Source organism: Diceros bicornis, chromosome X (assembly GCF_020826845.1).
Source record: "Diceros bicornis minor isolate mBicDic1 chromosome X, mDicBic1.mat.cur, whole genome shotgun sequence".
NCBI classification, from domain to species: Eukaryota; Metazoa; Chordata; class Mammalia; order Perissodactyla; family Rhinocerotidae; genus Diceros; species Diceros bicornis.
In genome coordinates this window covers 11,143,692-11,159,537 of record NC_080781.1, presented here as the reverse complement: position 1 = coordinate 11,159,537, position 15,846 = coordinate 11,143,692, and the positions used below count along the sequence as shown (strand labels likewise).

Here is a 15,846-nt window from a genome sequence, read left to right as displayed (position 1 = left end):
CTAGGCAAGCCTCCACTGAAATGCCACCTCCTCTGTGAGCTCCTCCTCATTTCAGCACCATATTCACACAGTATTTTGTACCTGCCTTGCCAAAAACCCTGTGTATCTGTTTCTCTTACGTCTATTCCTTCCGGGCAAGGCCCATGCTTTAATTATTTGTCTATTCCCTATGGCTTGCACACAAGTCCCTACACCTCACAGGCTTAATTAAATCTCAATCCCTCAGATGATTATGCTGACCTTTCTCCTCCGGCTCAGGCCTATAACCTAAAATTTTTTCCCCAAGTAATGCTAAGAAACAGACAAATTCACAGGTTCACTAGAGGACTCTGAAGCTTTTGCTGTGCCCTGTTCTAAGTCACCAGCAGCAACTGAGTTAGTTTTACTAATAGGAGAGCGGTAACACAGGCTTCTCTCGCCTGGTCATAAAATTCAAATACCACAGGAGACAGTCAGTCATTTCCACAGGCAGAGATGCAATCTCCTCCTTGCTAGTGGAACAATGGTTACTCCTACACAGGGTCGTTTCTCATAGGGAAGAGCAACCTCAAAACAGGAATGGTGTGGTGCCAATTACAAAAGATCAAGGAAAAAAAAGGGCTACTTCTTTGCTGTGGGGCATACTTTGCAGCTGCAGAGTGATATAAAGAAGCCTCTTTGGAAATAAGAGCAAAGAAAAGAAGCATTTCCACTGGGCAGCTCAAAGATACCAAGTTTCAGCCTTTTTCATTTCCCTTTGCACCCAGATGAAGAAGGGGAATGAAGAATATAAGAGAACTTCTCAATGATCAAAACGCAACCACACTATTTAATAATAATTTTAAAAGCCATTATTATAATCTACGTTATATCTCAGAGGGAGAACACCCATCTACTCAGTTGGTTTCTCTTCTTCTAGTACGTTATTTTTATTCCCTACTCACTCAGGACTCTGCCAGATGGCTGCTGTTAGATCTGCTCTCTGGTGGCCACCATCCCTACTCAGTACCTATCCCACCAGAGGTCCTCGGGGATGGTGTGCTAACCGGCCGACCCTCACCCTAGAGGCTTGGGTCTGGGGAAAAGGGGCTTAGGTGGGCTCACTGCTGTATGCCCAGCCCCAGGAAAGTGCCCAGTTCTTGATCACGTCTCGGTGGATGAGTGCTTTCCAAAGCAGACTTACTCAGGAATCAGTAAAATCAACCCTCTCAAAATCCCTTGCTTCTTCCAGCAATTCCTCATATTCCTGAGTGTGGTGACTTAAACCAAGAAACTGCTTACAAGAGGCTTTGCATAGGTCCTGGGGGTGATGTTTTCCCAATGTTTGGAAGGAACTAAGAGACGGTTTTACTTGAGGAATGTCCTTTCAAGTTTGAGGCTTAAACACTTTGGTCCAAGGAGAAAAGAACCTGGCTGTTGGCCGAAGCCCTGGAACGCAGCTCAGATCTCTGCCTCCAGCTTCCCGCTCCTCCCTCCACACTGGTAGGGAAGCGGGTAATCTGGAGAAGAGAAGAGGAAAGAGAAAGGGAGCCAGACAAGAGAAGTCTGACAACCAGTTTTCCTCCAGCATCATCAGCTTTTCCCAAGATCAAAATATAAAGGTTTTTCTGTCCTAAGTTTTTAAGATACAAAGGAAGCAAATAGATAGAAAAAGAAATAACATTAAAATATTACAATCACATTAAGAACATATAATGGGTGTTAACCATTATTTCAATTTTCCACCATGATTTCCCAAGATATGAAGGTGCTCAGGAAACGGTTTTTGCAGAAGTGTCTTAAGCAAAAGGGTAACTGCTCTGTCAGACTCTGGACAAGAAAAATGTTCTAAAGCAACTGGCCTGGGAAGGCTACACGAGAAGCCTTGCCTGCACAGTTTTCTCCTCAGCTCTGTCTTTACATGTTCAAATAGGGAATTACTTCAGAAATGTCATGAACAACAATAAGACCCCAACCCCAAGACTTTGAATAATCTATGCTTACAAAAGGTCCTTCAGAGATACATGAAAGAGTTTACAGAGCAGAGGTTGGCATTCAGGACGCGGCCATGCTATTTGTTAGTTAAAACAAAGAAAAACTTACTTGGGTAGCGATAGGAGACGGGGCTGGTGGGCACAGCGGCTGCAGCAGCGTCCACGTGATGCATGTCGCCAGCAGGATGGAAGCCGTCCACTTCAAAGTGCCATGGTGTGTTCCCTGCATCTACACGAGGTGCAGACAATCGTCCCGTGAGTTCTTAGTAACAACAGCAAGAGAAGGGAGTGCAGCGTGGGGTAGGGGTAGCTAACTGCAAGCACTGAAGTTTCAGCCAAAGCAACCAGGCCAACCTTTTCCTTACAGGATTCTAAGAAGTTCTCAACGAGGCTGTGTGCCAATGTAGTCACTTCTCCAAGTGTTCTTAGGCTTTAAAGAATGAGATTCATTTACAAAACTCAATTCATTACCCAATAGGAAAATCAATCCAGTGACAGAGAAGAATGCATCTGACTTGCTGATAATCACTTGAATTCTATTTAAATATCAACGATTTAACAAATTTAGTGACAAAGAATTTGTAAAATTTATTAAGGCCTTTCATTTAACTGTTCAAAATATTACACTTTCAGTCTTTTCAATAAATGGTGCTGGGAAAACTGGACAGTCATATGCAAAAGAATGAAAGTAGACCATTATCTTTCACCACACACAAAAATTAACTCAAAATGGATCAAAGACTTGAAGGCAAGACCTGAAACTATAAAACTCCTAGAAGAAAATATAGGCAGTACACTCTTTGACATCAATCTTAGAGGGATCTTTTCGAATTCCATGTCTACTCAGACAAGGGAAACAAAAGAAAAAATAAACAAGTGGGACTTCATTAGACTAAAGAGCTTCTGCAAGGCAAAGGAAACCAGGATCAAAATGAAAAGACAACCCACCAGCTGAGAGAAAATATTTGCAAATCATATATCTGACAAGGGGTTAATCTCCACAATATATAAAGAACTCATACAACTCAACAACAAAAAAACAAATAGCCTGATCTAAAAATGGGCAGAGGATATAAAAAGCCATTTTTCCAAGATATACAGATGGCCAATAGGCACATGAAAAGATGTTCAACATCACTAATCATCAGGGAAATGCAAATCAAAACTACACTAAGATATCACCTTATACCCGTTAGAATGGCTATAATCACCAAGACAAAAAATAACAAATGTTGGAGAGGTTGTGGAGAAAAGGGAACCCTCATACACTGCTGGTGAGAATGCAAACTGGTGCAGCCTCTATGGAAAACAGTATGGAGATTCCTCAAAAAATTAAATATAGAAATACCTTATGATCCAGCTATCCCACTACTGGGTATTTATCCAAAGAACTTGAAATCAACAATCCAAAGAGGCTTAGGCACCCCTATGTTCACTGCAGCATTATTCACTGTAGCCAAGAAGTGGGGGCAACCCAAGTGTCCATCAACAGATGACTGGATAAAGAAGATGTGGTATATACATACAATGAAATACTACTCAGCCATAAAAAAAGACAAAATCGTCCCATTTGCAACAACATGGATGGACCCGGAGGGTATTTTGTTAAGTGAAATAAGCCAGACAGAGAAAGACAAACACCGTATGATTTCACTCAAATGTGGAAGATAAACTAACACATGGACAGAGAGAACAGTTTGGTAGTTACCAGGGGGAAGGGGGCTGGGGGTGGGCACAAGGGGTAAAGGGGTGCATTTATATGGTGACTGACAAACAATAATGTACAACTGAAATTTCACAATGTTATAAACTATTATGAAATTAATAAAAAAACTATATTATACTTTCAGACTTGGCAATGAAGCTCATGAGACTAAATGATAGGTTATATATGAATATAAAGCAGTCCCAAGCTGGGAAGAATGTCAGAGATGATCAACTCTACACCCCTATTTTATACTTAAGCAGCAGGCTCCCAGGTGGAGCAATCTAAGGCAGGCCATAGCCAGGACACTAGTTTCTAGACAATTTAGCTCATTTTCTGTCACCTCCATTCTTTCACTAAGAATGGGTTTCCTAAATCTGAGGCAGTTGATAGAATCAGTATAATTTAAAGAAAAATAACTTAGCTTCTTCATATTCCATAAAAACGAAAAAAAAAAAAAAATTAAAAAATCAATTATTTTAAATCTGAGGCAATCCTAAACTTGGTAAATTAAGTTAAGGTTTACTTGTGGGCTTAGTTCCAACTTTGAAATGATTGATTATTCTGAAATTTTTAAAAATAGAACTCAAATGCACTCCTGAAAATCTCTGATATAAAAACGAGGCGATATATCTGTATTTGTGGTTTTATGACAAAATACAAATGTCCTACTTTGTAACTGCTTTGCTTTTTACAAAAATGGATATATTTCACCAAAACTAAGATTTCTACATTTTCAACTTATAAAAACCAGTACTCATATTTGGACTTACATTCAAAAGATGATTCAAATTCCTTATTATCCTTAAAAGCTAGCTTGTCCAGATTTGAAAATTCATTTTCGTCTTGAAGTTCAGCGTGTCTTTGATAAAAACTGGATTGGAAGAATAAAATTCATGAATGTGAAGCTTTAATAACGTAAACCCAAGAGCACAGGGTGATAAAAACCTTGTGTGACTCAGGAAAATGCTTTAGAAAATTAATTGTTTTTCAGCTCAGTAAGAATAAGAGCTACACTGCATTGGGCGCTCACCAGGCACCAGGCATCACTCTAAGTAATTAATACACATTATCTCAGTTACTCCTCATAACTGCCTCATGCTGTGAGGTAGGTACTACCCTTGTTAACAAAGAATAATGTTGCATTCTCAATTTCGTTCCTAGGAGGAGTTTATTTTTTCAAGAACCACAGAACATTTTTGAAAAAAAAAATTCTGTACGCCATCAGCATAAGCCAGCTAAAGATGCAATACTATAAGCCTGATGTACATCAGAGTGCCCTAACTCGGCACGGGTGTGTCTTGTCTCTTTGGCTTTATCACAGGAAAGAGCAATATAAGAAAACATTATAGGGGCTGGCCCCATGGCTTAGCGGTTAAGTGCGCGCACTCCGCTACTGGCGGCCCGGGTTCAGATCCCGGGCGCGCATGCGCGCACCGACGCACCGCTCATCTGGCCATGCTGAGGCGGCGTCCCACATACAGCAACTAGAAGGATGTGCAACTATGATACACAACTATCTACTGGGGCCTTGGGGGGAAAAAGGGAAAAAAAACAAGGAGGAGGATTGGCAATAGATGTTAGCTCAGGGCTGGTCTTCCTCAGCAAAAAGAGGAGGATTGGCATGGATGTTAGCTCACAGCTGATCTTCCTCAAAAACAAAAAAACAACAACAAAAAAGAAAACATTACATATAGGCACATGTGGCAGTTTTCAACTCTGTACAGTAGAAATGATTCATCTTGCAGATGCCCAGGATCGAACCCAGAACTAAGGAGTCAGAATCTCCCGCCATGGGGACCAGGCACAGGCAGGAGGCCCACATGCAACTCGAATCCCAGCCTGAGTGACCCACCATCGAGCTTCTAAACACATCTACCCCATCCTGCTTCAGCAATCATACCCAAGGACCCATCATCACTTTAGAATTTATTTCAATGCCAGACAAATTGGAAGCTTATTTGTTTATATTTAAATGCCAAAATATTTTTAAATGACTTTTTAATGATGTATGAAACTGTTTCAAGTTTAAAAATAAACTGTATTTGCTTTCGTAGATTTTGTACGTTGGTTTTTTTATCTTTATAAACCTGGTATATTCATGGAACTATGAAGATGCTTATTGATACCATAGTGCATATTCTATATATAAGTTTAGCAAACAAGCAGAAATTACCTATTTGCTAAAAGGTATCTTTTTCCCCCAGGCAATTCAGATGATTCTCAAAGATCACACATCATCTTACAAGCTGACTGCAAATTCTATACTGCCACATGGTCTTTAATATCCCCTAAAAAAACCAAACAAGTCAAGGCTGAGACCCCATGCAGCTAACCAGACTCAGCTGAGACTGACCAGAATGCGGTATTTACCTGGCCTTCTGCTCCGGAGGGCTGGAGAGAGAATGGACGGAAAGGCTGTGCCTAGACTCGGCAGGTGAAGGCTGGGGTGTTCCCTCAGGACAAGGACTGGGGGCAGCAACGCGGGATCGGCCCAGACCTAAGGGGCAGAAGGAACCAGGGTGAGAATATTACAAATTGTTTGGAGAAGATAGCAACGTGGTTTCTAAGGAGTTCTATTACTTTGAAAATAAATTCTATTATCCTTGCAAACAGCTGAGTATGATGCATAAGTGATCCACAAAATTAACAATTCAAGCACCTAAATGAAACTGCAATGATAACAATAAAATGTATAAAACCAACCAGCAGTAAAGGAAAAGCCACTGTCCCTCTTTGAACACCTCTGCGTGCCAAGCAAAATGCTAGAAGCTGACCCTCTCTCCCACTGCCTCCCACTCCAACCCTGCTAAGCAGGAAAGCGAGGTTCAGAGAGAGGACACTGAGCTTGGGCTTTCCTAGGCCTGGCTCCCGCGCTCTTTCCACTACTGCCCTCCTGGTGCCTAGGGCTGCACTCTTACTCAGATAGGAGGCCACTGAAGATCAGATGCATCCACATCCAGGGCATCCTGCAACCCTTTCTGCAGTAGCTTACCTTCCAGATACATTTCACCATTCAGGCTTCGTTTAGCTTTTGGAAGGGGAGTGGAGGAGAGGCGTCTGGAGGAAGGGCCTCTGTGGAGCCGTGAGGCTGAGCTGCCCATCAGCGCTTCCGACGCGTCGCTCTTCTCCTCTGTACGTGTGCCCACTGGAGGCCGCTCAAAGACAAGTCTGTCCTCTGCAAAAACACGTCTCTTGGAGGAACCTGAAGTGATGTTCTTGAGAGTGTCTAGCAAGTGCAGGGGTGGTGGGCTTGGCGCTGCCAATGGGCTCTTCACGGGGTGCTGACTCACTCTTCGGTGGTAATCTCGGAAAGCTCGTTCCAAGCGCTCTGCCTCCTGCTCTAGTTCTTTCACTCTTGCCTTGGTATTGGCTACAAACTCAAGGTCAGAATCGGGGGAACTACCCTCCATGCTGGCATTGGGATAACTTGTGATCCTTGGTGTAACTGTGCCTGTTGTCAGCTTTTCCCGTTGGAGAGGATTTTTCAAGAAATCCTCACTTATACCATTGTCATGAGGCACCATTAGTCCACAGATGGAACGATCGATCAGAGACTGTTTCGGGTTGCGGTACACTTCATTCTCTAGGGCTGCGGGTTACAGAAAGGTAATGTGAGAAAGGAGGGGAAGAGGCAGAGAACACAATTAAAATATACTCAAGAAAATTATTTTTGAAAAATGAGAGAAAGGAAGAATAAGGAGAAACTTGCACATTAAACACTTTCTGAAGCCACAGTAATGATAATAATTATTAACATTTATTGAGAGCTTGTATGTACCAGCTATGGCTTCATAGGCCTTCTTTTGTAACGTGTACTACTGCACAATCCATTATGCACAATCTTGAAATCTAAAAAGCTCTGGGAACTGAAAACTTATTCATAATTTATTGGGTGGCAAAGCCTAACCAGACCTGAACTCATTTGGTTGAAAAACTTGACCTGAACTGATGTAAATCCATTTATAACCTTTATTTATTCCACCCAGCATGAATATTCATGCATTTGACTGCAAAATAATTAACGTGTTTCACCACAGGATGCTGCCCCTAAAAAACCAGTGTTTGGCCCGAGTTTCAGAGAAGGGAATGAAGACCTGCAGTCACAACAACGCTGTGGGCTAAGAACTCTCACTGCTCCCATTTTACAGATCAGGGACTGAGGCTTACTGAGGCTGGTCACACAGTTAGCAAGGTGGAGAGCCGCTGGGATCTCCCAACGCAAAGCCAGTACATGTGACGGCTCCTCTCCACAATGCCTCTTCACTGGTGCTACAGGACAGATGCTTGCAATGGGCAATGCGTGCGTTTGAAAAGGTTCCGTCTTCATTACACTACTTTTCTTGATACGAGATCGCCATGGTTTCAGCTGTGGGCAGTTTGGCGAACAGAATTGTTGAGAGAAAATGAAGAACAGGAAAGAGTAGAAATGAGGAAAGAGATTAAAACTAGTGCAGGGAGTACGGAACAAGGGAATGAGGAGGAAAGAGTGCAAATGGGCACCGAGGAAGCTCAGAACCAGAAAGTGGGAGAAAGCAGTTCAACCGGTAACACACAGAAACTTCCTTTGAGCTTGAAAGCAGCTAGAGAAAATACCTAAGCTGCAGTATACTCGTTAAGAAGTAGGAAGGGGCAGGGTCACGCATCCATGGTGAAGACACAGTAATCAAATGACAGCAGTAACCACACCCTGAGTATGTTATACGTCCCAGGCCCTGTACTGGAACCTGCCTCACTGCATCTTCATTCACCATGGCACGGTAGGTGTTACTATCCCCATTGCAAATGAGGACACGGAGGTCCAAGGAAGTTAAAGGAACGTGCCCAAGGTCAAACAACTAACTTCAAAATTGGGGTCGAAAAACAAAAACCGTTTTCTGATTTTAGCAGCAATGCTCTTTTTGCTAGGCCATCCTGTTTCTGCCATATGTTTACACATCTGTCAAGGAATACAGAAAACCACTGAAGAGTCGATTGGCCTGATTATCAGAGGAACAAATGAAAAAGGAAAGCCTAGGTCCAGAATGAATTTGGGGACTTCTGTGTCACCACCACACCTTTCCTATTTGGGGTGATGAGGCTCTCCCAAGCCAGGGGCCACCTGTGAAAGCAAGTCACTTTAGCTGATGACCAAGCTGGTATTCCTGAAATGGACAGGGAGGTTTACTTCTGATACATATTTCTATGGCTTTTCCCCTACTATGAGAATTACTAAAAATTCAGTGAGTAACGATCATTCCACAAACGTCAGAAGCTTTACACACACACACACATATACATATAAGTTAAAAATGTCTCTAACCTGTCTGAGTTTGTTTCAGTTGCAATTTTAAATCAGAAACCTGTGTAGTTAGCCTCTTTACAGAGGCATCGTAATCTAATATCTGGGCCTTCAGCTGTGCAGAATGCTCAATCTGAAAAGATGTAGAGAAAGAAAAGAAATCAATGTAGAACAAATCACAGCTCACTTCAAAAGGAGCAATTCTCTGATCGGGCTTATTCTCATTTTCTGTTTTGCCAATTCTGAGCAGCTTTACACCTGTAATCCATGGAGTGCCTATAACACAACAATGACAGAACGCACAAACAAGTTTTCTACCTCTTTTTTTTTTTTTTTTGGTGAGGAAGATTAGCCCTGAGCTAACATCTGTTGCCAATCCTCCTCTTTTTGCTGAGGAAGATTGGCCCTGGGCTAATATCCGTGCCCATCTTCCTCTACTTTATATGGGACGCCGCCACAGCATGGCTTGATAAGCAGTGCGTAGGTCCATGCCCAGGATCCAAACCGGAGAACCCAGGCCGCCGAAGCAGAGCACGTGAACTTAACTACTACACCACCGGGCCAGCCCATCCTCTTCCTTTTTCACTCATCTCAAAGAATAGTTACTCCAGGGCACGAGGCAGACATCAGAAAGAGACCGTGAATATGTGTAAGTTGCAGGGTGAGAATCAAGAGACATTTTTAACAGTGGGCACCATTTTCAGGACTTAGAAAATTTTGTGTTTAGGTTTGTTTGCTTTCCTCTGGATTTTACTACTATTATGAATATAAAGTCATATAATCACTTGAGAATTTTCTCCGATGAGAAAGGATACCCGTGGCATAGTGGGGGAGTAATTTTTGATGTTAAAATAAATCTGATTTACGCTGGTGTGACGGACGCCAAGTTTACACATCTCCAAAGTGGACCGGCCTAACATCTGGATGAGCAAAGAGCACTACTCACTTCACTTTGCAGCTGTTTCTGCAGAGTTTGCTTGTGGGTTTCGAACTCCTTATGCTCAAACGCAATAGCATTTTCTGCCTTCTTTAACTCTTTCTGAAAAATCACCAGCTCAGGAGACGGCTGAGCTATGCCTACGAAGGTGAAAAAAAAAGCCCGGTCATTACCAACCTGAAGTGTTCTCATTTCACTTGACAAAAGCAGCTAAAGACGTTTCAAATTGTTGTTCCTCTTCTTTGTACACATGCAATTAATTCTATTAAATGGGCTAGGAGCAATCCTGATTCACAAATTTCAGAACAGAAAAATTTAAAGCATGTAAATGCAAACTTTACTACTCTCCAGAGTCCTACTCCAAGTAAAAGAATCCTTTGAAATCCTCAAATTAACTTGAAAACCTGCCCCTCTCCTCTATCACGCACAGAAGGCATAGAAGGAGCACTCTATCAAAACCTGTGGACGAGTGCCCCACGGTCCAACCCGATCTGTGCATCTGTCAGTGGCACTCAGGGTCCAGGCAGAAAGCAGATGGCATCCCCAATTCGGGTCATTGGAGGACCCTTTAATAAAGAGTGACTTACGTAGGGTAGCCACAAAGGATGGTGTAGTTCCCCGGGCTAGTAACAGGCCATGCTGTTACCTATTCCTTGGGCCTGGAGGGTCGGGGAGGGAGGAATTCCCAGACCTGGAGAGAGCGAACTGGCCTAGGCGTAGAGTGCTAGTGAGAGGCCATTCCACAAGCACGGGGATCCTGCTTGGCTGAGAGGCACAGGGCCAGCCCAGGGCCACAGTCATGGAGGTAGGGGGACAATAACCACCTCGACCTCCCTCCAAGTGCTTGAGGATGTCCCCACTGGCCAAACCCAACCAGCGGTCAGAGGGGGAGGGGAGCCTAGTACCATCCGGAGGCAGATTTGTACAGTTCAAAAATATTTCTTCTTAGTGACACTATTAATTATGCACTAGCAAGCAAAGAAGGAGTAACTTCAATCCAAGAATCTTAATTTTATAAAATCTTCTCGATTGAAGCCTCCCTTGCAGGTACAAAGCACAGTTTCATAATACAAAGCTAATATGAATTACAAAAACATGCAAATCAGAAAAAAAGACATACGGTTTAGGAGACGCAAGTTTTCACTTCTACTCTCTTCTAGTTGTTGTTTAAGTAATTTATTTTGTGCCTGAAGCTCCAGTTTCTCTTCTTTGAGGAGTGAGTAGTCACTCATCTCTTTAACCTTTTCACTCAGCAGGTGGTTTTGCTTTGTTATTGCCGAAGACTGGGCTTTCACAGACTCTAACTCAAGCTGGAATGACAAAAGGAAAACATATTTGAACGATGACTTTCCAATACTGTTTAAGTAAAAGCTGCCAGGCTGCTTTCAGCTGGGCGTCACAATGTAATTAAGGTCACTTGACAGAATCCGGGTCTCTGCAACCACAAGACCCTAACCACAACAATGAAAGTCATCTTTTGCCCTAGAGTTGGGGCAGAGGGAAGTTCATCCAACTTGAATTATGTAGAACCCCATCCCACAAAACAAGGGCTTCACCCCATTTTCCAGATGCAACCAAGGCCCAAGAGCAATCACAGATTATAGCAATATGTTTTTTTAAATATGAAAAGATGAGATAGATATCACTAACATGCTATGGGGTGTTTTCCTTTTCTTAATATAATGTATCTCGTGTTTGGGTACAGAAGTCTGCAAAGTTCTCAAATCAGTCAGTCATCACTGTTGCAAAAATAAATTTTATATACAGAACATATTTTAAGTACTTAAAGTTCCAACTCTGTGTTTCAGATGGCAAGCTCATGAATGAACAGAAATAAGGTAACAGTGGCATGTGAAAAATGCATCTCATTTTGTTTTCACCTGTAAGCTCCCGATGCAGTGATAGGAACTTTCTCTTGCTGCTGACAGGAAGGGAGAGAGGGCTGAGGTAGAAACTAAGATGAACGGGCACTGCCTAGGGGTCAGGCACACAAATCAGCTCACTGAAGTCCCTCAACAACCACAGGATGTGGGCAATATCCCCAAGTTCACGGATAAGGAATCCCAGGTCATGGAACTTGCACAAGGGCACCCAAGCAGTAGGGGAGAGAGAGAGGATTCAAGCAGGACTCTAGGCCCCAGAGGACGTTCTCTTTTCTAGGCCTCCCTAGGAGACTACGATTGAAATGAAGAACGACTGAATAAGTTAAGTTCAGCCACCCCCTTTTAGTCACATAATAAACAGTCCCAACATATCAAGAGGATAACTTAAGATAAATTATGTATGACTAAAACTAAAATTTCAGATATTGTCTAACATCTAGTTCAAAAAAACAACAGGCTTAACAATTACCTCAAGTTCTTTCACACGATTTACAGAATGATTGAGTTCTTCCTTTTTTGAATTAACAGCTGTGAGCTCCTTTTGCAAATGCATAGCTTTTTCTGAAAGAAAGAGCCCACCAATTAAATATCATGTTTTCCTAGTGAATACAGAAGTCATTTAATAATTTATGGCCAGTACAGCAGACCTAATGACCATTATTTCATAACCTAAAATAGCAGATGTTGGAGTCAAAAAATCAGCGGGCAAGAAAGAAATAAAGCCCTGTTACCCAAGAGGTGATGGGCAGTTAGTTATAACGGTCATGTGTGGTGAACTTCCTCCTGCTACACACACTCACCAGAGTTACACCATCTGCTCAGAGCTCTCATGCTGACAGATCTGAATTTCCTTAAAGACCAAGATTTGTCTGTTACGATTTTATAGTTACTATTTTGTCATTTTCGCTTCATCTAACACAAGTCTGTGCAGATATATCATAAAAAAATAATTTGCCGAATACAATGATGGTACTAATTTCTCAAGAAGTATTAGTCTCTGCAAGATAGTTCCAAAGGAGCAGCCACACACTGGGTGACCTTACAGGTCAGTATCAAGTACCCAGCCCTTGTTTACTCCCAAGAATTCACTTGAAATTTCCAACAGGAGTTCAACTTCTTGTCACAGGCAAGTTCCTAGAAATATACTGAAATGTAAAATACTTGAAGATTGAAAAATTATCCAACTTCCCCTAGTCCTGGGCTAATGTATAAAACAGTTTAGGAGGTTATATGTCAAGTGAAAACATCATGAAGCATAAAAATATATTAGAAGTAAAAGAAATAAGAAACCAGGTCACAGGGGACAGAGAAGTTAAAATAAATTTTTCTGTAAGTAAAAAGTGAAGTCTCTCACGGTTAAGAGTAATATTTACTGGGTGGCAATAAGTTTCTGCCACCTTCTTGCCAATCACAGATTTATTTATCAAAATATATTAAATACTGAAATAAAGTTGGATAAATCCTGCCAATAAATCACTGAACTTTGTGAATACATAAAAGGTTAAACATGAAGGTTTGCAAAAACGTAATGAAAAACAATGATTACTTTTTTAATTTGGTAAAATTAAAAGGACAAAAAATGTGTAATTTTGTAGTATCAATGAAGTGCAAGCTATATATTTTTAGGATATAGAACAGACCCAATTTAGGAAGCTAATAACCTACATCATAACTGAAAAATACAGCTTTTTTCCCCCAAGAATCACCTTTGTTCTTCCTTTCATCTTCAATCAGTCTATTAGTTCTAGTGATGTAGTCGTCCTTTAGTTCAAGTTGATACCTGAGAATTAGAATGACTAAAAATGAGTTCCTGTCACTTTCCTGGACAGACTGCTATCAATGCACGAGCTTATCTATGGCACCGGGGCACCTAAGGGCACTGACCATGACAATGCATAAACTGCAGAGTATCTTAGTGCTAAGGCCAGGGATCCAAATTCTGAACATAAAAGGTCTAGTAACACCCTGCTGCAATCCTGTAAATTAGGTCCCAAAAACTCAATCACATGAAATGAAGGGTCGTGTTGTGAGGTTACTGAGAGCAATTGTGTTTCAGCTGGTCTCGACTGACACAAAGGAGTAAATTAAGTTCAACTTGCACTGTACACCACAGACTCTAAATCCCAAATGATAACAAGTCAGTCACTTCCAATCCACCTGACCGCCTCCCCACCCCCAACCAGGATAAGAACTTTCGCTTGCAGGAGCTGAGCACAGTATTGAGAGCCAATTGCCAACAGCGTTATATCTGGATTAGTGATACCAAGAGGTACATTTTCACGGAGTTTTACTTATCTCCACCAGCTGTTCCCAGCTGACTTTCTGGCTCAGAGATGGGAGAAAGGAAAGAGAAGGCCTCCTATGGTAAATATCCTCCAAACTCCAACATTTGCTATGAAGACACCCAAAGCCAGACAAACGAGACCAAATAGTTCACTATTTCCATGGCTATGTAAAGTTAACGTACACACTTCTACTCATTTATTCCTAAAAGTTTAACAACTAGAGACTTCAGTGTTTACTACTGTATTAGAGGAGCTGACATAAAATATGTAGATAAAATCCATCATTAGAAAACTGATACATGGAAAAGGTGCTGTATTTCTTTTTTAATAGAAATCTTTTAAACAATAACCTCAAGAAACTTTTGCAAGTACCACATAATGAAATATCAATGACAAATTATGCGCAAGGCAGTAAAAAGAGGCCAATGATTAAGAAATACCCAGAGCAGCCAAGCTGAATCATCTCTTTGCTAGGAATTCATTTACTCAGTAAGTACTAACTGAATACTTATTACATGCCAGACACTATACTGAGCACAGGGGAGAGAAGTTACCACATGGGCTCAATGTGTTTGCACTGAGGAATTATTCATTGGAACGCAAAACTCAGACAATAGGAAAGCCATAGTAACCCTAGTTGTCCGTATTTTCCTTTCCCTATATCATTTTTTGCTTCATATAGTTAACTTTAGCTTATTTCTTTTGATTCTGCCTTTCCAGAATCTTGAAGGAATATAAGGTACATGTTCATTGACCACTACTATAACCACTAAGTCAAATAATTTCTAAATTGTTAGATATCCCCATCTAGTGGCAGTATAAGCGGGGTAGAGGAAAAGATAACTAAATGTGACTGTAATTCTAATTTTATAGCTTACCAGCTGTGCAAGCTGAGCTAGTCACATGGTGCCCTAAAAATTAAAGCAAATCACAGGCCCTCGATAAATGTTAGAGAAGCTACAAATAAGAATGAGCAGAGGATGCTATTCTCTATACTCTTTAAAACCATCTTAACTCAAATACTCATGGGAAAGGCTTGACTGTCTATGAAAACATATTTTTTTTAAACAGTAAATTTTGTCATAAAATGTTAGTCTCATCTACTTCCTCAGTGTTGCCACATTTCCATGAACTTCATTCAAACACATGACTTCTTTTAAAATGCCAAACAATTACTTTAGCAGTTCATTCTTGAGCTTTTGGTCATAGGTCTCCTCAATACTCTTTATATTCAGCTCCCGTCTCCTAAGTGCCTCGGTCACGCTTTTATTTTTTTCTTCTTGTAGCCTCTGGGCCCTGAAATTAGCAAAAATATATAAAGCAAATAAGAAAACTATAATATCTGAAGTAAAGGATTTAGGGGAAAAAAATAACATGTGTTTTTAGCTCCACAGACTAAAACTGTGATGTGACTGTCACCGCTGGGAAGTAAACGAAAAGAGGCAGAAATCCTCCGTCTATTTTATGAACTGACCTAGTGATGACGGATCTGAACTAGCAGATGGAGCTATATGGTAGCACCTAGTTGCAGGGTGTGTGAAAGTGTCCAGACCAAAGTGGTTTCTCACAGAAGATGATTCACACTTAAAAAATGGTTACAAGTGATAAATGGCCATAATCAATCCAGGGATGAAAGAATGACGTTATTAGTTACAAAGCTACAAACCAAACTGAAGTCAGTGTACTTAAGTGCTTATTTCTTCTATAAAATTGTTTCTAACTGTGAGATTTAATTGATCAGCCCATAGGTATTAAAGGTAGAAGATTCGATTTTGGTATTTAATAATCTATCGATCAAATATT

At 41.2% G+C, this 15,846-nt stretch overlaps 1 protein-coding gene across 3 annotated transcripts in view; it reads right to left on the bottom strand.

Moving 5' to 3' along the window:
* The window catches only part of OFD1 (OFD1 centriole and centriolar satellite protein), a 34,824-nt gene that overhangs the window by 3,261 nt on the left and 15,717 nt on the right, over window positions 1–15,846 (bottom strand). For all 3 annotated transcript variants that reach the window (XM_058535450.1, XM_058535451.1, XM_058535452.1), the window contains 10 exons: window positions 15,220–15,339; window positions 13,465–13,538; window positions 12,228–12,319; window positions 10,996–11,185; window positions 9,885–10,015; window positions 8,960–9,071; window positions 6,653–7,249; window positions 6,031–6,157; window positions 4,431–4,531; window positions 2,062–2,181 (listed from right to left, as the gene is read on the bottom strand). In XM_058535450.1, the coding sequence (XP_058391433.1) occupies window positions 2,062–2,181; window positions 4,431–4,531; window positions 6,031–6,157; window positions 6,653–7,249; window positions 8,960–9,071; window positions 9,885–10,015; window positions 10,996–11,185; window positions 12,228–12,319; window positions 13,465–13,538; window positions 15,220–15,339 (1,664 nt within the window). The remainder of the gene's footprint in view (window positions 1–2,061; window positions 2,182–4,430; window positions 4,532–6,030; window positions 6,158–6,652; window positions 7,250–8,959; window positions 9,072–9,884; window positions 10,016–10,995; window positions 11,186–12,227; window positions 12,320–13,464; window positions 13,539–15,219; window positions 15,340–15,846) is intronic.